The 24,946-nt window shown below is 40.7% G+C and overlaps 1 protein-coding gene across 2 annotated transcripts in view; it reads left to right on the top strand.

The window, feature by feature from the left end:
- The window catches only part of ARMC2 (armadillo repeat containing 2), a 135,424-nt gene that overhangs the window by 71,587 nt on the left and 38,891 nt on the right, over positions 1–24,946 (top strand). For both annotated transcript variants that reach the window (XM_084623454.1, XM_084623455.1), the window contains exons 10-13: positions 1,991–2,093; positions 4,651–4,871; positions 15,517–15,662; positions 19,807–19,906. In XM_084623454.1, the coding sequence (XP_084479580.1) occupies positions 1,991–2,093; positions 4,651–4,871; positions 15,517–15,662; positions 19,807–19,906 (570 nt within the window). The remainder of the gene's footprint in view (positions 1–1,990; positions 2,094–4,650; positions 4,872–15,516; positions 15,663–19,806; positions 19,907–24,946) is intronic.

Below are 24,946 nucleotides of genomic sequence, written 5' to 3' on the forward strand. Positions count from 1 at the left end.
GGCTGTGGGCTTAGCTTCTTTCAATTTAGGGCAGTTATTCTTCAGTTATTCGGTGGAATAATATGTGAAACACCCTCTTAGTGTTTTCCTGTACAAGGGGTCTGCAAGTGGGATTTCCTTTGGAGGATCTATTTTGGACCCTCACAAAAAAAGTATTAGGTTCACTGTCAGTACAGGAAGTATAACATTTCAACCTGTCAGCTTACTAGAAGCAAACACTTTACTGAAATTACCCAGTTGCTGATGATTTATAATGAAAGCAAAACAAGTTTATTAACAAAGAAGCATAAATGAAGTGATACCAAGTAAGAGAAATTAAGATAGAGATGGTTACTGTCACGATGAGCAAGGATGCAAAACCATGCTCTGTGATGTCCCTAGCCTCTGTTTGAAAGAAATTGGTAATAGACAACGGGATGGATCACGTGATGATTATCTGTTCCGTTTATTCCCTCTGAAGCACCTGGCATTGGCCGCTGTCAGAATACCAGAATCCTGGGCTAGATGGACCATTGGTCTGACCCAGTATGACTGTTCTTAAGTTACACTTAAATAAAAGTGAAAACACGCATTAAAAAGTCTAAAACTTAATCTAGCAAAATACAGTCTTTATTCAAGATGGTTTCTCTCACCCACAGTCTTCTGTCCATCTTTTAACTGGTTGGTCTGGCCTGGACTCATCACAGAGATCAAATTGCTCAGTTACTTTGTATCCTTAAAGTGAAGAATAACTTAGGGGTTCGCTCCGGCCCCTCTCCTTATAGTTCAGTGACCCTTTGAAATGTATTTTTCTGACAGGTACGCCCAGATAAATTTCATTACTTCATGCTGTGTAAAGGAGCTTTGAAATCTGGAAGATAAGACTCCATGCTAGTTCCTTCCTTGCTGGTGGTTTGCTACTATGCAAATTATTTCTTCCTGCTATAGTCTCTGATACAAATGAATAGCCCATTAAATATGGGCCGCACCTGGTTTGAGGTGTCCACCTCTTTCCTTTGTCTGGAGAAAACCTGTTTATCAACTCCCCATGATATGCCTGGTTTAAATATCTTTTAGTCACAGACTTTAAAGCATGATATTAATGAGTATCCATAATTTCACATAAGCATTATTACATTTATATTTTGCAATGATATTGACCATTGTATTTGTTTTCAAAGGATACATTGCAAGGCATTTGTACAAACATCATTGCAGTTGTGTGTAGGGTGTGAATACAGGGATGCCAAGGGCCACAAAGACACTTTACCATGAAATCTTTTTCCGTTTTTGAAAAGAAGAGGGAATGCAATTCCATTAGAACATAAAAAATCATGGAAAGGTTGTCATTGTATCTTTACAACTTTCAGTTCCCCTTTTACAGTCCTACATTCTTTCCTTTGATCATCTTCTCCTGTCAAGTCTCTCTCCTCTTGAACTTAACTGGTTAAGATAGTCCCTGAAGTTTGAGGGCATCTTTCATGGTGAAATACATTGTTTCATATCATATTTTATTTTCTAGCATAGAGTTTAATATACAGATCTCATATTCTTGTGTAGCCACTGTATTTTGCATAAACGGTGGATCCTGCTCAAACAAAGAGAGACGGGGATTATTTTTCTGTGCTATAGGAATAATTAAAACAAAAAACCCTGCAAATTCGTCAGATAAAAATCTTTTAAAAACTGATCCCAAGTAGCATGTGTTGTATTTTTTTTAAAGAGTAGTCTAGTTTAAATTTTCTTAAATTGTTTTAAATATTGAGGTGTTAGAACCTTTGAATGCTGAACCTCATTCTGTCCTATGGAAGTCAGTGGTAAACCCCCATTCACTTTGGTCCCAGATCAGGCCCAGTCTGATTAGTTGTCAATGCCTTCTATAGGAACTTTAGAAAGTCCACATACTGACTAGATTACTCTGGTGTACTTAACTTCTAAAATATTATAATGTTTTCTTTTACCCCAAAATATACATGTGATTTTTGTTTCTCTTCTTTCTGTCTCTCTGCAGCTCAAAGTAAGTGGAAAGAATCTGCTCAATGTCTGCAAGCTTGTGTTTAAAATTAGTAGAAATGAGAAAAATGATTCGCTCATTCAAAATGATGGTCTATTGGGTATGTATTCATTTTTATATATACTAAAATAAATGTTGAAATACAGTAGTAAAAATGCTTGTCCTTCAAATGTTTTGGAAAATTTATGACAGCTGACATTTGCTGTAACTGTATTCCCCACTCTAAAAATGTGAACATTATGGAAAAGCATGGGAGTGATGTGCAATCCTGTTTTAAATTTGTTGTTTTCAGTAAAACTTTTACGTATCTTCTTAACTTAGGCACTGCAAACACTTCAGAAACATGCTTAACTTAACGAATGAGTATTCCCATTGAAGTAAATGGGACTGTTCACCTCCTTAAAGTTAAGCGTGTGTGTTTGCAGGATTGGCCAGATCATCCCTTCCAGTTGTAAGACCTATGGGAGATGGGTCCGGGGAAGGAAAACTCCACAAGGAACTCAGTAGAGTTCAGACACAAGGTATCTCAGTACAGGGCAGTTGCACCTATATTCCCCCCGTCATCCAGCAAGGACATGCACTCTAGGGGTATGTCTTCACTAACCCCCGGATCGGCAGGGAGCAATCGATCCAGCAGGGATCGATTTATCATGTCTACTCTAGATGCGATCGACCTGAGCGCTCTCCTGTTGACTCCTGTACTCCAGCACCGCGAGAGACTCAGGCAGAGTTGACGAGGGAGCGGCAGCAGTCGACTCACCGCGGTGAAGACACCACAGTAAATCGATCCAAGTACGTTGACTTCAGCTACATTATTCACATAGCTGAAGTTGCGTAACTTAGACTGATTTTCCCCCTCCCTCATTCCACCCCCAGTTTAGATCGGGGCTTGGTTTCCAGGCTCCCCAGCCGTGTCTCCTCCCTTTCTGACTGGGTTATTTCCAGGCTGAACAGTTCCCTGACTGTACTATGGTGTCCCCAGCAAAGACTGTCTGCCGAAGCAGGCCTGCTTCACTTCTCTCCTTGCCAACAGTTTTATAAGTTATCACCCAGTTCTTTCTAAGCAAGCACTTTAATTACAAGCATTACAGAGAAAACATATTAAAACAATAAGCATACCAGAGATCACCCCCTCACTCCAAAAAGGGCTCTGTTTGGTGATGGTCCTTAAAAGCCTGCACAAGGTGTTTTTTTCCTATGGGTACAAGTTCATCACAGCCTCCCAAGAACCCAAGTCTGATGGGGCATCAGTGGGCCAAAGACCTTCCAATGCTTTCCTTAGGATTGGGCCCTGCCAGACCAGAGGTTCTGCCAGATTGCAGAATTAGAAAGAAGGCCCTGAGTCAGTGAGGCTATTGAACCAAAAATCCTTTCCTTGTCTGTTGTTCCCTGGAAAATCCAGTTTGAATCAGTATATGTGGTGATGGTAGCTCTTTGGAAGTGTTATACTGTGAGTGAATTTTCCTTCCCCCTCTTCTCTTTCCCACCTTTCACTCTTCTTAGTTCCTGGAGGGCTGTGATCCCCCTTCCTCATGGAAATACATACAGTCCTTCAATAGTACATAAGCATTTGCATTTTTAATACAATGAACTCCTAAAATACTTAAAACTTAATTCAGTAAGAATAGACAGATAAAGCATATCTGTGTGTAAGCATCATTGTTTAGCTTTTGGTCCCATCTTCCCATGGCTTTCTTCATTACTTAGTTAAAAAATGTGGGTTTTGTGGGGTGGTTGTTTTTTTGTTTTTTGGTTTTTTTTTTTTGCTGGAAAGGGTTTATAATTTGGGATTGATTTGTGGATGGAGGAATGGGTGACATAAGACATAAGAATGCTTTGGAAAGTTTTTTTCCCTATTGTTTCAGTGATTTATTTGTTTATTAAATGTTTTACTGGGATACAGAACATCAACAGGAATTATTAAAACAAACAGCTGACTTTTTTTCAGTCCACGAAAATGCTGAAAATGACTGGAAACAGAAATTAGTTAGTTTCTTTTTAACTGATCCAGTTATCTAGAGATTAAAGGTTCAAAAACTAACCTCACATTTGTTTAATTATCAAGTAAGAAATATCTTCAAAATTCTGATTACTTAGTTTTGTTTGGGCGATAGGGAGGAAATAATGCCAGATGAAAATGATATTTTGGGCACATTTACTCCTCCTATTGTCTGGACCAGCAGTTAGCTAGCACATTTAAGCTTAGGCCTATGCTGACATTACTGATAATGCTGGTATACAGGGAGCACTGCAGTAAAATGTCATTGATTTTTCGGTGCCTCAGTTTTTGGGTGGCCATCTTAAAGAGGCCTGATTTTCAGAAAGTTCTGAACATGTGCTCTCTGAAAATCAGGCCTTTTTAAAGGTGTCTCAAGTTGAGCATTCAAGAATTGAGGCACATAAAACCAATAATTGTTTTTCAGACCTTGACCAAGGATTTTAATGATGACCACGGTGCCTACAAAGCTTGTATACACGTCTTATACTTCAATAATTACCCCTGGTTTCTATCCAAATACTTGGTTTGTCCAATCCATTGATGAGAAAAGTATGATAAACACTGTAAACCCCAATTTTCTTTTGCAGTTAATCTTTTTAAAACTAAAGTAGTTCAAATATAAATGTCAGTCTTTCTAAACACTAATATTCTTTTTTAGATTCTTTGTTGGAGATCCTGAGATTTGAGGATCTACAAACAAACAGTGAGGCTTTTCTGTATTGCTTGGGAGCAATAAAATTCATTTCTGGAAATGCAGTACTCCTTAATGAACTGGTTAACAAAGGAGCTGTTGAAATACTGGTTCAGTTCATGAAGCAGATTAATAATATTAAAGAAAATGACACACGTTTCTCCAACTTGGGCCACCTATTAGTACAGGTTAGCATCTATTTTTATTTCAAAGATATAAATACAAACTCCAATGACCAAATTAAATTAAAGCAGCTAAGTTGTGCCTGTTTACATAAGAGAAAGTTGGCCCTAAGTATTTGTAGACTTTATTGAAAAATGGCATTGTCATGAAGTTGTTCATGGCCAGAATTTAGGTTTGTGGAGTATTTTTTAAAAAACGTTTTTATAATTGCTCTTTGAGTGCTCTTAGTGTGCTGGATGTAATACCAAAACTAGAGGAAGACAATGATCCCTGCCCCATGTTGCTTACAGACAGGTAATACAAATCAGCCCCATAATGGCCCAGGAGAGTAGAAGAAGCTATTATCACAAAACAGTGCATTTAAAAAAAAAAAAAAAAAAAAAAAAAAGGGGAGGAGGAGAATATAATACCACAACTTTGCTTGGCAGGTTAATGTTTGTATACTCTAAAGAAGCAATGTGTTTTAAGGAGACAAAAGATACTTATAATATCCGATCCATCAACTGACAAATGGTGTGTTGGGAAGGCAGGGATCTATCATGTTCCAATGGCTATCGATGACCATCACAACAGGCTCTTTGCTGTAGAGGGATAAGAGTACTCCAACCTCAGTCTAGTAGATATAGCAGATAAAATATGTGTTCATAGCTTGATCTGTTTTTTGCATAATTATTTCCCTCCCTTTCACCGTGCATACATTGTTGTTGAGGAGTTGTCCATGTTTTGGCTGCTTGTATTTCTTTCTAGGAAATAACATTTTGTTCAGAAAAGGGTAAACTGTATTAGCTCTGGAAACATACGTTGTCAGAGTCCCTATTGTTAAGTGAAATGATACACTTATGAACAACTTATTATATTAAGTTGTAGACTATTTTCTACATATTTAACGAACAGTTGCTTTCACACTTGCTGCAAGTGTATGACAAGACTGACGACATAGTCAAAAATATGTATGGTATGATCAGTAATATGTAACAATAAAAGCTATATATTTCAGTGGAACCATACACATGGATAGATAGTATAGATTTATGGACTAATGCACATAGTCTGTATCTGAACAGTGAACAGCTTGGCAATTTTAATTTAAAAAAATCAGTGTGGCTACTAAATTTAACCCTGAATTAAATAGTTTAGACCAGTGGTTCTCAAACTTTAGCAACCCAAGAACCCCCATTTTGATTTAAAATTTTTGCAGACCCCCAAGCTGGCTTCTAATTTTCCACAGGGGTGCTCAATGCCTGCTCAGCCCCAGGCCCTGCCCCCACTTCACCCCTTCCCCCAAAACCCCACCCCTGCCCCACCTTTTCCTGTCTCTGCTCCACCCCTGCCCCTCCTCTTACCCGCCTCTTTCCACCCCCTCTCCTGAGCACATCTCATCCCCATTCCTCGCCCTCCCTCCCAGCGTCTCCTGCATGCTGCTGAACAGCTGTTCTGCGATGTGCAGGAGGCACTGGAAGGGAGTGGGAGGAGTTGATGAGCGGGGCCAGTGGCCCCAGACATGACTTGCAGACCCCCTGGAGTACTGGGTGTCTGTGGACCCCAATTTGAGAACTGCTGGTTTAGACTAATGGCTTGTCTACACAGGGACACTCAGGAAAATTAATCTAAAGGTGTGAATTTAAAGTGAATTAGTTAAACTGCATGAAACCCCTGTGTGGACACCCCAGGTCTGTGCTACGGGCTCTATAGTGGTATAGCTACAACGATATATCTGTTCCACTGTGAGCCATATTGTAGAGGCAAACTTTAGTGATGAAAGATTTTGTCCGTCGCTGTAGGAACTCCAACTCCCTAAGCCATGGTAGCTAGGTCAATGAAAACCTTCTTCTGTTGACTTAGCTGCATCTACACCAGGGGTTAGATCTAGAATGTAAAAGTTTAACTGGTTAACCAATAAGCTTGATGCTTATCGGTTTCAGTTAAGGATTAAACTCTGCTGCTGCCTCGCGTTCCTGGGGTCCTGGCTCCTGCCATCCCATTACGCACACCTGCCAACCCCACGCCTAGGACCCTGCTGGGCTGCCGCCCCAAACCTGGGGCTCTTCTGCTGACTTCTGGACCCATTATATGTTATAGTCTATATATTGTCAATTCAGATATATTACTTACTGGTGAAATTTAAGGGCTCCTATCTTACAGGGTTTTTAGAGAAACTAACAAGTACAAATGACCAGAGTCTTCATCTTGTAATGGCAGGAAATTGATCCTATGATCTCTGGTTAATCTTCTTTTGGAAGGTGAAAATACTCCAAAGGTCCTACCAATATGTCCTGGTTTTCCCACCCCAAACACAGTATGCAGTTAATACTGTAGATGTGAGTAAGAATCATTGCAATTAAACACCTAACTCTGCGCTCCCAGCTCCTGCCTGCCCAGCTGTGGCCCCAGCCTCCACCCCTTAACCTTGTCTCTATCCCCCTGCTTCTGGAGACATGGTTCTGCTCCCAGCCCCAGCTCTGGGGAGCGGGGCGTGGAGAATAGGAGGGGGCTGGCTTTCACTTACCCCCACTATTAAAAATGTTCCAGCACCACTGTTTCACAATGAATCTACCGCACAGTGACGCTGGAACATTTTTTCTCAAGTGCCTTTATTAACAACAGAAACAGCCAGTCTAATTTCTAGTCTAAATTTCCTAGTGGCCAGTTTATATCCATCTGTTCTTGTGTCCACATTGGTACTGAGCTTAAATAATTCCTCTCCCTCTCTGGTATTTATCCCTCTGATATACTTATAGAGAGCAATCATATCTCCCCTCAGCCTTCTTTTAGTTAGGCTAAACAAGCCAAGTTCCCTGAGTCTCCTTTCATAAGACAAGTTTTCCATTCCTCAGATCATCCTAGTAGCCCTTCTCTGTACCTGTTCCAGTTTGAGTCATCCTTCTTAAACATGGGAGACCAGAACTGCACACAGTATTCCAGGTGAGGTCTCACCAGTGCCTTGTATAACGGTACTAAAACCTCCTTATCCTTACTGGAAATACCTCTCCTGATGCATCCCAAGACCGCATTAGCTTTTTTCACAGCCATATCACATTGGCGGCTCATAGTTATCCTATGATCAACCAATACTCCAAGGTCCTTTTCCTCCTCTGTTACTTCTAATTGATGCGTCCCCAGCTTATAACTCAAATTCTTGTTATTAATCCCTAAATGCATGACCTTACACTTCTCACCATTAAATTTCATCCTATTACTATTACTCCAGTTTACAAGGTCATCCAGATCCTCCTGTAGGGTATCCCTGTCCTTCTCTAAATTGGCAATAATACCTCCCAGCTTTGTATCATCCGCAAACTTTATTAGCACACTCCCACTTTTTGTGCCAAGGTCAGTAATAAAAAGATTAAATAAGATTGGTCCCAAAACTGATCCTTGAGGAACTCCACTGGTAACCTCCCTCGAGCCTGACAGTTCACCTTTCAGTAGGACCCGTTGTAGTCTCCCCTTTAACCAATTCCTTATCCACCTTTCAATTTTCCTATTGATCCCCATCTTATCCAATTTAACTAATAATTCCCCATGTGGCACGGTATCAAATGCCTTACTAAAATCTAGGTAAATTAGATCCACTGCGTTTCCTTTGTCTAAAAAATCTGTTACTTTCTCAAAGAAAGAGATCGGGTTGGTTTGGCACGATCTACCTTTTGTAAAACCATGTTGTATTTTGTCCCATTTACCATTGACTTCAATGTCCTTAACTACCTTCTCCTTCAAAATTTTTTCCAAGACCTTGCATACTACAGATGTCAAACTAACAGGCCTATAATTACCCGGATCACTTTTTTTCCCTTTCTTAAAAATAGGAACTAAGTTAGCAGTTCTCCAGTCATACGGTACAACCCCTGAGTTTACAGATTCATTAAAAATTCTTGCTAATGGGCTTGCAATTTCTTGTGCCAATTCCTTTAATATTCTTGGATGAAGATTATCTGGGCCCCCCGATTTAGTCCCATTAAGCTGTTTGAGTTTCGCTTCTACCTCAAATATGGTGATGTCTACCTCCATATTCTCATTCCCATTTGTCATGCTACCATTATTCCTAAGATCCTCTTTAGTCTTATTAAAGACTGAGGCAAAGTATTTGTTTAGATATTGGGCCATGCCTAGATTATTCTTGACCTCCACTCCATCCTCAGTGTTTAGCGGTCCCACTTCTTCTTTCTTTGTTTTCTTCTTATTTATATGACTATAGAACCTTTTACTATTGGTTTTAATTCCCTTTGCAAGGTCCAACTCTACTTGACTTTTAGCCTGTCTCACTTTATCCCTACATGTTCTGACCTCAATAAGGTAGCTTTTCTTGCTGATCCCTCCCTTCTTTCACTCCTGTCAAGGTTCCTCCCCCACTCTGAACGCTAGGGTACAGATGTGGGGACCTGCATGAAAACTTCCTAAGTTTATCTTTACCAGCTTAGGTCAAAAAGTTCCCCAAGGTACAAAATATTCCACCCTTTGTCCTTGGATTGGCCGCTACCACCACCAAACAAATACTGGTTACTGGGGAAGAGCTGTTTGGAAACGTCTTTCCCCCCAAAATACTTCCCAAAACCTTGCACCCCACTTCCTGGACAAGGTTTGGTAAAAAGCCGCACCAATTTGCCTAGGTGACTACAGACCCAGACCCTTGGATCTTAAGAACAATGAATAATCCTCTCAACACTTGCACCCCCCCTTTGCTGGGAAATGTTGGATAAAAAACCTCACCAATTTGCATAGGTGACCACAGACCCAAACCCTTGGATCTGAGAACAATGAAAAAGCATTCAGTTTTCTTACAAGAAGACTTTTAATAGAAATAGGAGTAAATAGAAGTAAAGAAATCCCCTCTGTAAAATCAGGATGGTAGATACCTTACAGGGTAATTAGATTCAAAACATAGAGAATCCCTCTAGGCAAAACCTTAAGTTACAAAAAAGATACACAGACAGAAATAGTTATTCTATTCAGCACAATTCTTTTCTCAGCCATTTAAAGAAATCATAATCTAACACATACCTAGCTAGATTACTTACTAAAAGTTCTAAGACTCCGTTCCTGGTCTATCCCCAACAAAAGCAGCATATAGACCGACAGAGACCCTTTGTTTCTCTCCCTCCTCCCAGCTTTTGAAAGTATCTTGTCTCCTCGTTGGTCATTTTGGTCAGGTGCCAGCGAGGTTACCTTTAGCTTCTTAACCCTTTACAGGTGAGAGGAGTTTTCCTCTGGCCAGGAGGGATTTTAAAGGGGTTTACCCTTCCCTTTATATTTATGACAACTCCTTATATGCTTTCTGCTTTTTCTTAATCACCTCTCTGAGATGCTTGCTCATCCAGCTTGGTCTACAACTCCTGCCTATGATTTTTTTCTCCTTACTTGGGATGCAGGCTTCCGATAGCTTCTGCAGCTTTGATTTAAAATAATCCCAGGCCTCCTCTACCTTTAGATCCATAAATTCTTCAGTCCAATCCACTTCCCTAACTAATTTCCTTAATTTTTGAAAGTCAGCCCTTTTGAAATCAAAAACCCTAGCTGCAGATTTATTTTTATTAATCCTTCCTTTCAGTTTGAACTGAATTAGCTCATGATCACTTGAGCCAAGATTATCCCCTACAACCATTTCTTCTATGAGGTCCTCACTACTCACCAAAACCAAATCTAAAATGGCATCCAGTCTAGTCGGTTCAGCAACTACTTGCTGAAGGAATCCATCAGCTATCGCATCTAGGAAAATCTGAGCCCTATTATTATTACTAGCACTCGTCCTCCAGTCTATATCTGGGAAGTTAAAGTCTCCCATGATCACACAGTTTCCATTAGTATTTACTTTATTAAAAACATTAAAAAGGGGTCTATCCATATCAGATCCCGGCGGTCTATAGCACACCCCAAGCACTATCCCAGGGGAGGCTCTAATAGTTTTCTTCCCCAATTTACTTTTTGCCCAGATGGACTCAGTCATATCCATTTAATCGCTTCTTATTTCTTTACATTCTATCTCATCATTGATATACAGTGCTACTCCACCACCTTTACCTTTATTTCGGTCTTTCCTAAACAGCACATACCCTTCAATACCTGTAGCCCAGTCATGACTACTATTCCACCATGTTTCTGTTATCTCTATAATATCTGGTTTCACTTCCTGCACCAGTAGCTCTAGTTCCTCCATTTTGTTACCTAGGCTCCTCGCATTAGTGTACAAACATCTTAATTTTTGCTGTTTGGCCTCACTCACATTCTGTACCCTATTAGGCACGGTCATTTTACTACCAGTATAACCTATTAGACTTGTATCTACACTGCCCTTCCTCCTACCCATGGCTGTATCCACTCTTACTTCATTTTCTTTCCTCTCAATGCTAAATTCTGGCACGGAGATTACCTGGACATCTTCCAGCCATCTCCCCCTAATTCCTATACCGTCCTAAGAGGCAGTTTGGTAGGAGGCTGGGAGTCAGAATGTGTGATCTTGGATAACCATTTTTGGGTATGAAAGGATGGCCTAGATTCGGAGAGAAATTGCAAAAGGTGAGGATGTAAAGAATGATGTACCAGTTCCCAGAACCATCCAGTGACTTCAACTGGCATTTTTTGTTCGTTTTTGTTTTTTTGTTTTTTTTTTGGGAGACGGGAGGTAGAGCAAGCCTCTGAATATTTTGGAATGGTAAAGCTACTTTATTTTTTTTTACCCTTAGAAATGTAATTTTTTCTGCTATTAGCATTCCCTACATGATTTGCTTACATCACTGTTCTTGATGCATTAAAATATGTGATTTCTGATTCTGAGTTAGAATGAATTACTCAGTCATCATAGAGAAATATTGTCCATAATATTTCCATGTTTTCAGGCATAGACAATACAGAAGCGTTTTTCTATGCTACACATCCAGAGAATAATAAATGACATTAAGTGTTTGCACCAATGGATATAGCGAAAAACCAAGTATTCAATGATAGATACAGAAGTTGTAGATACAGTCAGAAATCCTTTCAGAAGTACAGAATCTGGTGAAGTCCACAGTGAACTACAGGCAATAGAAGGGAGATGCATCAAATTACCCACAATGATCAGTGTGGTTCGTGACTGCACTTTGTTAGCTGGTAACTTAAATGTGTGAATTTATGAAGCCAGATTCTCTTGCATTGACTGTGTTATAGTATGTCATCAAATGATGTTGTTATATAAATAGTCTTCATAGGCTACAGGATTTTTTTTTTCTTTTTAGCATACAAACAAGTTTTTAGTCTTTGAAGAAATTAGCTTTGTTATGCAATGGTCATTTGACAGAAGCTCAAAATATAATTTTAAAAATGTCTGTAACCATAATATTTACTTGTGCTTCGGGAACTTTATGTAGTGGTTATAGCAGAGGTCTGTGACTTAAGACACACTTCTGACCCAGCTAATCTATTCTTACTCTACCTGAGGCCACAGAATGGCAGATGATTCGGCCAAGAAACTTGTATAAGATGTATAATTTGTATAAGATGTTTAGCGATCTCTGCTCACAATCTGGAGAAAGAACAGGAGTAATAAAAGCAAAGAACAGTGATGAACTTCCAAACATTTGTAAGGAGCAAATCAAGAGATGTGATAAGCACTTTTGTATTTCTTAAAATGTCCAGAGCACAGTGTAAAATCTGAATACAGTTCTTTGTATTGAACTCGCTACTATTTGAATAAATTTCACACATTCAGTAGCAGAAACAAAAGCAATTATCTTATTGTTTCTATGGTCATAACTAAAACCAGGAATTAGTAACACTGAGGGGAAAATAGCATTAGAAATGTGGAAGAATTGTTCCAAAATCTAGGATAAATGTTAAGACTATAATAACTTTAGAGGAATAACATTTTTTTATAATTTTTCCATTTGAATTGGCTGCTACGAGTATATGTAGGCAGTGCCAAACTCTGTTATGTTACTGGGGTAAATCCAGGGCAACTCTCTTAGAGACATAACTGTTATACCCCACTGTAAATGAGAGCAGATTTTGGCTTTACGGTAGTATGCAAATAGTAAGTTTGATCCAAATTTGATCTATTAGGTGTTTGTTATAATAATAATTATGAATATAATTTATTATTCATTTTATTATTAAGTCCCCCAAGGAGGCAAGGAAGTATTATTAAACTTAATTTTACAGATAGGGAAATTGAGACGTAGAGACATTAAGTGACTTGCCCAAGCTCACATTCAACTAGTAAATCTGTGACAAGGTTGAAGTTGAAACCTTTTCTACACAATTACATTACTGTTCACCAATACTGCTATGTACTACCACTATATATGTAGTGCTTTATTAAGAATTTTTAAATTCTGTATAAATGTGTTTTCCCAGAGGTTAGTTCTTTTCTAAAACTGACTCTATACATGGCATTAGCATGTATACATTAAAAGTTTTTCCTTTTCTTTTTTCTTTAAACAATAAGATTCACTGAAGAGTACACACTGTGGAGTGCAAGAGTTGTGTGTTTTATGAAGGTTTATAGCTTTTATTTTCTCTTTTGTAGCAGCATAAAATCCCATTTGATTTGATGTGACAATAAAATGTTTGTTTAAAACAATACAGTAGGTAGAAGCTGCTCAGACAACTGCTTATCCTGTTTTCTGTTGATCTTTATGGAAAAATAAAGTGTATAGTTCATATTGCTGAACAGACAGTTCCGTTTAATGAGAAGGTATTATGTGTCTAGAGATTTGCTGACTGAAACCATGTTAAATAGATAGTCTTTATGTCTTTTTAGCCTATATGCAACTTTAAAAACTCATTTGAGAATTAGGAAAATCTGAGGATTTCTTCCTGTATTTGCTTTAGTATTAATGACCTGAATTTGAAATTTTCAAGACATCTCTATTCAAACTAACAATTATGCATAGTTGCCTGTATGACTCTAGTATTTTAATACTCTTATCTCAGAGGAGAATCCAACAAAGATCCTTAAAATATGCAATAACCAGTTCACCCCATTTCCATTACTAGAAACTGTGTGTAGTAGTTTATGAGCTAAGCTCTTCAAAATAGATTTGTTTCACCTGAAAATATTTTGGCTTCTCCATAAACTGAAGACCCAGACTGTGTTTGGCTTTTGTGCTTTTGGATGCAGATTGTGTCCTGCCTGTTACATGTTAACTCTTTAAAAACAGATTGTTTTTTATTTTAAATTTACTCTTCACCATTTTAATTTGCTTCTAAAACTGTTACATGCAGTTGCTACCAAAATATAATTATGTATTGAGTGGGGGGCTATATTAATTTGCTCTTGATCAAATAGGACGTCTTCAGAAGATCCAGATGTGGATTTCCACAAATCATCATAAATTCTGTGTCTAATAAATATGTTAAGTATCCATAAGTATTCTACATATGTATTAAATAGGCATCTTTGGCTCAAGCTTAAAATCATTTGTATCAGTGTGTGTGCATGCAAATTTTTAAAACCTTTTTTTAGTGGGAATGTTATTTGTTGCAGTACCTCCTTGGACTGTTTTTTTTCTCAGCCCTGGTCTCCACTGGGGGCGGGGGAGGGATTGAGCTAAGTTACGCAACTTCAGCTACATGAATAACGTAGCTGAAGTCGACATACTTGGATTGACTTACCGTGGTGTCTTCACCGCAGTGAGTCGACTGCTGCCGCTCCCCCGTCGACTCTGCCTGCACCTCTCGCGGCGCTGGATTACAGGAGTCGACGAGAGAGCACTCGGGGATCGATCGCTGCCCGCCGATCCAGCGGGTAGTGAAGACATACCCTCACTTATCTCATTTTTAAGCCAGAGTAGACAAGTTCTCTACTTTATAAGGGGGACTTCCAAGGAAAACGTATACAATAAGGCTAAATTACAGTCTAAGTAATTGTGTGTTGCCTATCTAAAATCCCACTTCCTGTCATAACCTGTCATGTAGTCTTGGTGTGTATTCCTTAAGTGATTGCTGCATTTCATGCAAATTGACTGCATTTTATTGGAGTATGAAATTATTTTGGTATGTACAGTGAGTTAGGCAAGCAAGATTTGGCCAAGAGATTGTAAAAATCATGATAAAATGGCATTAAGAATGTTGATTATTAAATAATGCAGAAAATACCACAAGCTAATAATGCTAAGTATCTGACTTAAAATGGGGTTAAACATTAAGGGGTCTGTTGTTCTTTATATGAACATGCTTGTGTGGGGCACAAACTCAAGTGTGGGGGAGTGCTGAGCCTCATCACTCCGCTGGGAGCTCTGAGAAGCATTGTACAAAGCCCCTGAGAACCCTCCAGTGTGAAAAATAAATGACCACTGCTGTACAGCACTGTGTGGCATGCACTCCCTTCTGAGACTAACCAGCACTACTAAATTATGCAGGAGGGGTTAGTGGCATGTCTCCCCCCGGCCCCCCTTGCACCCACAATGAAGGATAATCTGGTCTTTAAAAGAAGAAAGTTGCATGAGCGGCACAAGACAAATATTGATCTTCTTTTATTAAACATTTATTTTAATCTATATAATTTAAATACAAGTCATACACATCCAAAACTAGAGATGCTTACTCCATACATGCTTCTAGAAGTCCTAACCGCTTTATTGTTACCAATTCCCAAGATGGTTTCGGTGACATCTGAACTTATTAAATTTTCAGAAGCACATGGAATTCATAATAGACAATTACATATTCTTTCTACAGGTGACAGCTACTTTGCGAAACTTGGTTGACTTACCTCTTTCAAGATGCCAGCTCCTAAGTAGCGGTGCAGTTTCAGAGCTCTGGGTGGTGCTGGAGCAGCGTATAAATGATAGGGATATATGTACCAATATTGTCAGGATATTCAGGTATGTATGCAACACTGTTTCGATCATCACCCCCCCAATCTCTTGAGCTCTGGTCCTGCACCCATTGAAGTCAATAGTATCATGGAGGTCTCTGGAAGTTACGGATTCCATGACTTCCATGACCTCCGTGACATAAACGTAACCTTAACCCATGGCCTTACAAACATGGATTTATTTTCCCTTTTAAAAAAAATATTTTGTACCACTGTCATGTTAATCTCTGTGGGCCAAATTTAGATTTTATTGTTTAAGATGCCATTTCCTGTCCTTTAAAGAGAAAGAAATTGTTTTTATTGTTAGTAATTTATTTTAATATTTGTTTTTAAAAAGGACAAAAGTTATCTTCTGGTGTTTACAGCTCAAACCTTACAGCAGGGATTGGATTTGCATATGCACAAAAATATGTGAGACACAGGGACATTATTACTTCAGCCATCACAGAACACTCTAGGAGATTAGGTGTCGGAGATCGGCCTTCTTTGTGCAGATGAAGGACTTCTGGTTAGTTTCCCCAGAAGAATCTCATTGTTACCCAGGGAGTTCAATGGCCATTCCCCAAGAAGATGTGGTACTTGCTAGGGAAATCCGCCAGAGTGGGTCACCTCTAGGGTATGTCTCCACTGCAGAATAAGTCCAGGGTTTGAACTCAGGTTCAAGCCTAACTCCCCTTCCGTCTTCGCACAAATCATGCTAACCCAGGACTTGGACGTAGGGCCCCAGGACCCCATGGGAATGAAGGTTCCAAATTTGAGTCAAGCTGGGACCAGGGATTCAAGTGCTGTTGCTTTGCAATGTAGACACAGCCACACTGAACTTGTGTTCTGGGAGTCTGCCAAAAGCTTCCCACAGTCCCATGGCCAACTTTCTTTGTCCTTTAGACAGACAAGTTTGTTGAACGATCAAGTTTTCCCACATTGCACCATGAACAAAGGCCTAGAGCAGTCACATTTTGGGAGGGCACTAGAAAGTGTGAAATATGGGTCTTTGGAATTGGGCTCGCATAATGCAGTGTAGATGCTGGGCTCCAGGGTTCAACAATGCCTAACCTAGGGTTACAAATGAGTGTAGACACTCTAGCCGTAGGTCAACAAACCAAGGGACCAAACTCAAGTTCCACTAATTCTGGGCTTACATTGCAGCGTAGACATATCCCTAGAAAGTATCTTGTTGTATGTATGAATAGCCCTTTGGGCCTCATCTTCACGAGGAAATGAAGATGTGCTCTTAACTCAAGTTAGGTAACTCTAGGTAAAATTCTAGTGAAGACAGTGTAGTTTGTATTTTTGACACAAGTTAGCAGGTAGAGTATAGTTTTCACACAAGCCAATGCCTTGTCTTTAGTAGGATTTTACCTCAAATTGAGAACCCTTCAGGGTGGGTCTTCACTACCCGCAAGATCAGCAGGTAGTGATCGATCTATCGCATCTCATCTAGACGCAATAAATCAATCTCCGAGCGCGCTCCCTGTCGACTCCGGAACTCCAGCTCACGAGAGGTGGAAGCGGAGTCAACAGGGGAGCGGCAGCGGTCGACTTGCCTCCGTCGTCACAGCCAAGTAAGTCGACCTAAGATACGCTGACTTCAGCTGTGCCATTCACGTAGCTGAAGTTGCGTATCTTAGGTCAAACCTGCTCCTCCCGCCCCTCCGTGAAGACAAGGCATTGAAGAGTTCTCTGTGTCCCAGCATAAATCTGGGCAGGGTTGATTGCAATATTGCAAATGCTGAATGTGGTGGGTAAGTAATTTGAGAATTTTGCAGGAGCTGGATAATAAGGTGTTGAGGAATTTTCAGGGAGTGGAAAGGATGTAGGTACGAGTAATTCTGGGTTTAGTTTTGAATTAAAAGTTTGCCTTTGCCTCTGTGCTGCTGTTGACTGCAAGATTTACTGAAAAGCAATGTTTCCATTGGCTTAAATGCTCACTCCTATCCCCAACAACTATCCAGCCTCTGCTTTCTAGCTGGCAAAGGCACCAAGTCCTAAAGGGAGCATGCCACAGAGAGCAGCTGCTTCTAAGTTCTGCCCTGGTTTCCTTTTCAGCCTTTAAAACAGGCAGAGCTTGGTTCTTTATGGTTTGTGCAGGATGGTTTCCATAGGCTTCCTGGGCAGGGAAACCACAAAACACTTCTCAGCCCTAGTTCTGTATCAGTTTGCTCTTCTCTGTCTGTGTAATCTGGTCTCCAAAGATGAGTCAGTTCTGGGGTTTTGGTATGTTTTCTGTAGATTTACTTCTTCCAGGGAGAGGTTGTTTTCTTTGTAGCCTGGCAAGTTGCTAAGGCTGAGAAGACAGGAGCATTTCCTAGATTACATCTGTGATTCAGTATAGATCAGGGGTGGGCAAACTTTTTGGCCCGAAGGCCACATCTGGCTATAGAAATTGTATGGCGGGCAATGAATGTTCATGAAATTGGGGTTGGGGTGTGGGATGGGGAGAGGGCTCTGGCTGGGGTTGTGGGCTCCGGAGTGGGGCCAGAAAAGAGGAGTTCACGGTGCGAGAGGGGGCTCCGGGCTGGGGTAGAGGGAGTGGAGTAGGTGTGTGGGGGGATGAGGGCTCCGGCTGGGAGTGCACGCTCTGGGGTGGGGCTGGGGATGAGGGGTTTGGGGTGCAGAAGGGTTCTCCGGGTTGGGATTGAGGGGTTCGGAGGGTGAGGGGGATCAGGACTGGGGCAGGGGGGTGGCGGCTAAGGGGTGCAGGCTTTAGGCAGTGCTTACCTGAAGTGGCTCCCAGAAGCAGCGGCATGTCCCCCCTCCAGCTCCTACACGAAGGCACTGCCAGGCGGCTCTGCTGCATGCTGCCCCATCCGCAGGCGCCACCCCTGCAGCTCCTATTGGCCTCAATTCCTGGCCAATGGGAGCTGCAGGGACAGTGCTTGGGGTGGGGGCAGTGTGCGGAGCGGAGCCCCCTGGCTGCCCCTAAGCATAGAAGCCGGTGGGGGGGACATGCCGCTGCTTCCAGGAGTCACGCAGAGCAGCCCCCGTCCCAAGCGTCGGAGCGGGGCAAACCCCAGACCTCGCTCCCCAGCATGAGCTCGAGGGCTGGATTAAAACGGCTGGAGGGCCAGATGCGGCCCGCGGGCCATAGTTTGCCCATCCTTCGTACAGATGCAGAAATAGATTTGTCTTGTTTAGAGTATCTTAATTCTTCAGATATTTTCTTTAATTTGGTAATTACAGACCCTGATTCCTCTCCTATTATCTGGATGCTCTGATGGTACTAAACCGCTATAAAACCAAATTAACCAGCTACCTGGAAATTGCATAAGTAGCGTAGAATATAGAACTAAATGCTGTTCTTTGTTTCCTCTAACATTATTAGTCTTACCGTTTATCTTTTCCCAATCTGTAACATAAAATTTAGCTAGGTTCTTTGTATAGAATTCATGTTTTCAAATCTGTTTTGATTATTCACTTGTCTGGCCCATAAATATTATAACCTCTTGTAATCCTACTTGATTCTGCAGACATTTTCAGGTACAATGTTAACTGGAAGTAAAGGCTTAGCCAGTTAACCATATAGCAGTGATAACTGTAGGCCAAAGTATGCCCTCGCTCCTCTTTGAATCGTTAAGGTGATGGGTACAGAGATATAGCAGCCTGAGGAGCTAAACATTGGGTCAGATGCAGGAAGAGAATGCCTTGAAGAGTGTTGGGAGGGTACTCCTCATCCCTGCTGGTTAAAGAATAGCACCGATGGAATTATATTGGGCACAAGCACGCATGCAGATGAAATGAGGTCCTGTTCTTGTCTCTACCTGGCATCCCATGCTGTCTTGAGGCTAAAGGCCTCTGCTTAGTGCTTAAGGAATACTATTAGTGTTGGCATTCGTGCCTGGGCTAGGCACATGTGTTGAGGAAGGCTCCTCATGCCCTCTCCTGTCCCTCATTGTACTGGCACAGGAATAACTAGAATTTTGTTCATTGTTTGTGTCACACATACACAATAGTTGTTACTATATATTCATCGAAGTTCAGTGTCATTCTCTTATGTGACTGGCTGCCTGTATCTGTAGTAGAAGTACTAGTATTTCATTCTGTATGTTGGAAAAGGTTACTTTGAGACTCGAAAGTAGAATTAATATTTTTTTATTTTGCAGAAGAAATAAAATGCTGTAATTTATATATATTTTATTTTTGTACCTTTATAGCAAATTTTCATCCTACAATGACTGCTGTGCAGCTCTGGCAGACTGCTCCAGGTGTTATGTTTTATTTTTAGCCCTTCTAAACAAACACCAAAAGAAGCAGGTCAGTATTTTCATCTCCTGCTTTTTATATTTTAATCCTGTGTGTCTCTGTTATTGTATGTGTGTAAGCCCATTTTCAGTGACCTACTTTCATGCACATTTACAAGATGATAATTTAAAACAGTTGACAGCATTTCTATATTAAGGAAACGGAATCATTTAGATTAAGAGGGCAGCACAGAGGGCAGACAGTTGATTAATTTGTCTATCCTTAGCACACATATAAGCTATCCTCTGAATACTTATATTTTTTCCAAGGTTTTAAGTAGTAGTAATGTTTTTTAAAAAGCAAGTGGTTTATTGAATAACAAAATTTTTTCCATATTTAAAATTGCTTAACTTTAAGAAACCCCACATTTCAATTGTGGAAAAAGCTACAACTTCTTTTTATCAAATATCCAGACAAGCTATTAAAGGGTACATCTATACTGCAATAAAAAACCCCGAGGCACTGAGTCTCGGACCTTAGGCTCACATCAATTGGTCTGAGGGGCTAAAAATTGCAGCATAGATGTTTCGGCTTGGGATGGAGCCTGGGCTCTGGGACCCTCCTGCCTTCCAGGGTTTCAGAACCAGGCCTCAGCCCAAGCCTGAACATCTACACTGACATTTTTAGCACCACAGTCAGAGCCCCTCAAGCCTGAATCAACTGACCCGAGCCAGCTGCAGCCATACCGGCGGTCTTTTATTACAATTTAACCTACCCCCAAGTATGGATTCTTATTATGCCTGAAAAATATATAGTGCCTTCTACCAAAGCAACACAAGATTATTTGTAACAGATAGCTAGAAATAAAAGTATTTGGGAATTTTCATATCCGAAAGGTTGGCTAGAATTATGAGTGTATCCTTTTTATATGTTATAATAAATAACTGGTTCTTAAGTAAGCACAAAATGTTTGTTGCCTGAGAATGCTGAGATTTTTAACCTGTCATAGTTCTACTTTTAATAAATGGTTCTCATCCCATAGATCAGCTTTATTTTTGCATGTTAAGCACCATCTCTTCTTTATCAAAGTATCACTTAGTAAGCAAATTAACTGTTTATTAAAACACGTTTATTACTGTGTTGCGATGATTTTGTGTATGTATTCAGAATGATTTCTCCTTACAGGGATTCTTATGCACACACCCAGAGCTATTTGTACTAGTGTATTGCCGACAGACCCCGGTCATTGGGATCGAACCTGGGAACTCTGGAGCTAAAAACATGATCCTCTACTGCATGAGCTAAAAGTCATATAGCCCTTAGCTAAGGCTGTAACAGACTCATTAATCTCTGTAAGTGGTCTTGGTGCCACTAGAGGGGACAGAGCACCACACCCAGGGGGTGTGTGGGTTACAGTAAGTTACTGAAGGCCGATGCTGGCAGAGAGGGGGCCTGAATGATCTAACAGATCACTTTCCTCTCTAATATTTATAGTATTTTAAACATTAGAACTGTGAGGATGCATGCAAGCTTTTGAAGTGCAGTTGGCATCACTACAATGTATAATACTGAGAGTTAGTGAATTTATAGATCAGCTTTTATCTGTTTAAAAAACAAACAAACCTCACAACCTAGCAAAAACTGTCTGGGAGGATGAGCAATGAGAGTATCAATGGATCAATCACAGTATTGCCAGTCCCAAGTATTCAAAATAATGAGGCAGGTCTCAAAAAAATCATAAAGATTGGCTTAAACGTGTGAGATTTTTTTAAAAAAAAAACATATTCTTTGGGTTTTTTTTGTCTCTTGGTTTCTGGGGCTTTAGTATACACCTGGGTTGGGGTGTCAAGCTTTGCTCTGCAACCATGAGAGCTAGAAACTTACTTTAAAAAATAAAAAAGAATGGTGAGAGTCATTCTCAAACAAGTAATCAAATACTTTCAAGGAGCTGTGACTTTCAGAAAAACGCCAAATGTCATGATGACTTGGGATTAAAAATGTGAGAGCTGGAAACACCGCAGTTATTGAGCCTGCTGAGCAGCTTGTCCTTATCACTTGACTGCTCTGAGAAGATAGGGAGGGTTTGTTAGGAGAGTTAAATTGCCAAGATTCACATAACTGCATGTGTTGTCATCTCACATAAGAAGGGAAATATGTGTGAGTTGGCAAGATGGATCTTCAGGCCTGGGCAAGGGAGCTCAGCGGTCCCATTTTTGGACACGTAACTGACCTGGTTCTCCTTGGTGCCTTCTCCACAGCTGTTTTTAGAGTTTGTTGGAGAGCCTTTGTTGGCTCTGTACCTCTCAAATGTCATGCACAATGGGCTGCCATGGATGCTTATCTTGGGATCCAATATCCCGTAATGTTGTGCCATGTGTACTTTCCCCAAGCTCCCAGCTGTCACTGGAATAGTGTTTGAGGCTGTTTCTCACCTTTTCTTCAGAGCTATTTGGAAAGGCAGTTGAGCACAGTTCTTCCGTTCAAGCTCCCCTACCTCTCACATGTACTTCTTGAGCTGCAGCTATGTGAAGCATAGCTTTCTCCTCCTGCTGAGCTTGCCGCTGATGGTGATGTCATTAGCCGCAGGGAGGCCCTCTTTTAAAACAGGAAGAAAGCATATAAATGAGGTGACGATTTCCATACAATGACGTGTGTGTGTAAATATAATTAGAGACTAATCTTGATCTTGCATATTCTCCACCCCACCCTTTTTTCCCCCCAGTTGAAATTATTGGATCGTCTTTACGAATAGTTTCAGGTTGGCCAAAACAGCATTTATTAGTAAACAAACTATACGTCCAAAAAAATTTGCACAGGTCTAGAGAGGCACTGTCACGGTTACCTGACTATCTGTCCCTGGACCCCTGACTGCTCTCTCTGAGTGCACCCCTCCAGATGCCAGGCCTCCTCCTTTCACCTTTCTCGGAGTAGAGTCTCTCAATTCTCCCACTCTTAGAGCAGATCCCTGGGCTACAGTGTCCTGTGAGTACTTAGCAGGGCTGACTGTGATCAGACCCTACAGGTCTCTCCTTTGGGAATGTGACCAGTCGTTAATGCAAAGTGACCAGACAGCCTTCTCCAAATCAAGGTGTTGCTTAAGTTTAGCAGTAGGAACATAGCTCCCTGCAACAGAGAGAGGGTTTGAACACTCAAAGCTGGTTATAAGCCTGTTTCACTTACTACCTCCTGAATGGTAACCAAGTAGCCCAACTTAGTCAGACCCTCCTGCAGGGTCTGTCTTGTTTCCCTCTGCTCTGCTCTGCTCTGCTTGAGCAACCCCTGACAACTACCCCACCCCAGATCTCTAGAATCACTTTTTAACTGTTTAGTGTCCTTTTGATTTTATGTTCCAGCCTTGGTAGGACAACTGTGGAACTCTTAGCTGGAGCCTCTAAGTGGGATCTTTACAGTTAAATACTCTGTCATAGCATCAGAGTTTAGGGACAGAAGGGACCGCCAGATCATCTAGTCTGACCTCCTGAATATCACAGGCCACCAACATCACCCAGCAGCCATACACTAAACCCAGCAACCAAAATTAGACCAAAGTATAACAGTGCTCAGGAGACTAGATTATTATATCGCATAGACAGAGAACAGGAGGGACTGAGGTGGACCAGTGCCCATGGTTCCACAATGGTAGGGAAATGATTAAGTCCTACATCTTGGCAGGGGGTTGTGGTCTTCCCTTGTGGTCTTCCAACCCTATGATTCTAAGTAAGAGGTACTCGGATAATCCTGGCAAGTGACCCCCACCCACACACTGCAGAGGAGGGTGAAAACCCTCCAAGGTCACTGCCAACCTGACCTGGGGGGAAATTCCTTTCCAGCCTTACACATGGTGATCTGTTAGATCCTGAGCATGTGAGCAAGAACCAGCAAGCCACGCATCTGAGAGAGAGACTGCTTGGTGCCACATCAGAGCCCTAACTCTGGCCCTCTCTGTCCAATGTCCCTGTCCCTCCCTGTCTTGTCTCCTGATGTATTTGTCAGGAGCTGACTTACCTGCATCCACTGTCTGGTCTTCCTGGCTATTTTTCTAACCGCCTGCTCTTAAACTGAACCAACCTATGCATTCATCTCTCATTATAGCTACCCAGTACCTATTCCTTACAACAGACAACCTTATAAAATATATAGTATTCCTAGATTAATACAAGCAGTCCTATGTTTTTCATAAGGGTTACTAATGCCACAGCTGAATTTATAAAAGTGCCTATTCAATACCCTGAGACCACTATTGGCATCTCCTCTGCTTTGAGACATCTCAATCCTACAAGATATTGATAAAAAAAATCTTTTTCTGTTACTTTGTCTTCAGCTGTTGTTTTTTTCACTGATGAGTTTCAATAGATGTATATGGATTCTCTATTTTTAAAAATTATTTTAGGTTAACATAACTTTTTCTCCTTGATCCATATGTTTGATCATTTTAGGCTTTTTGTTTAAGCTCCCTTTTTTAATACAATAGTGACAGAGACCCTTCAAAAACATAAATTTATGTTACCCCTTCCCCCCACCCTCCCGGCATACCAGTGTAATAAGTGATTATGATGGTTGGTCATTACAGAGCCAAGAACTCTTAAGATTTTCTCCTGAGGGTGGTGTGTGTGTGTGAGTGTGTGTGTGTGTGTGTGTATATATATATATATATATATATATATATATATATATATGTGAGTGTGTGTGTATATATATATATATGTGAGTGTGTATATAAAGTTCTAGAAATATAACAGATACAGTATGATAAATAACTCGTGCTTGATTCTCTCTTGTATTATTAATTTTTGCTTAGAGAAAAGATCTTCCTGGGACAAATGTTCTGAAAAAATCTCAAGGGGATTTTCATGGTGATTAATCTAAACAGCCACAGAGGGTCAGCCTTTCCCTACAGCATGATGGCTTATAACATGCCTGGCTAACAACATGCATAACTTCAAATTTTTAAATTGTGATGATAATTCTTTTTTCTCTAAAGAGATGTAATAGAAAGAGTCTAAATATATACTTTAGACCAGGGGTTCTCAACCTTTTTCTTTCTGACCGCCTCCCCCAGCATGCTATAAAAACTCCACTGCCCACCTGTGCCACAACAACTGTTTTTCTGCA

Source organism: Lepidochelys olivacea, assembly GCF_965140295.1.
Source record: "Lepidochelys olivacea isolate rLepOli2 genome assembly, chromosome: 3".
In the NCBI taxonomy this organism is placed as follows: domain Eukaryota; kingdom Metazoa; phylum Chordata; order Testudines; family Cheloniidae; genus Lepidochelys; species Lepidochelys olivacea.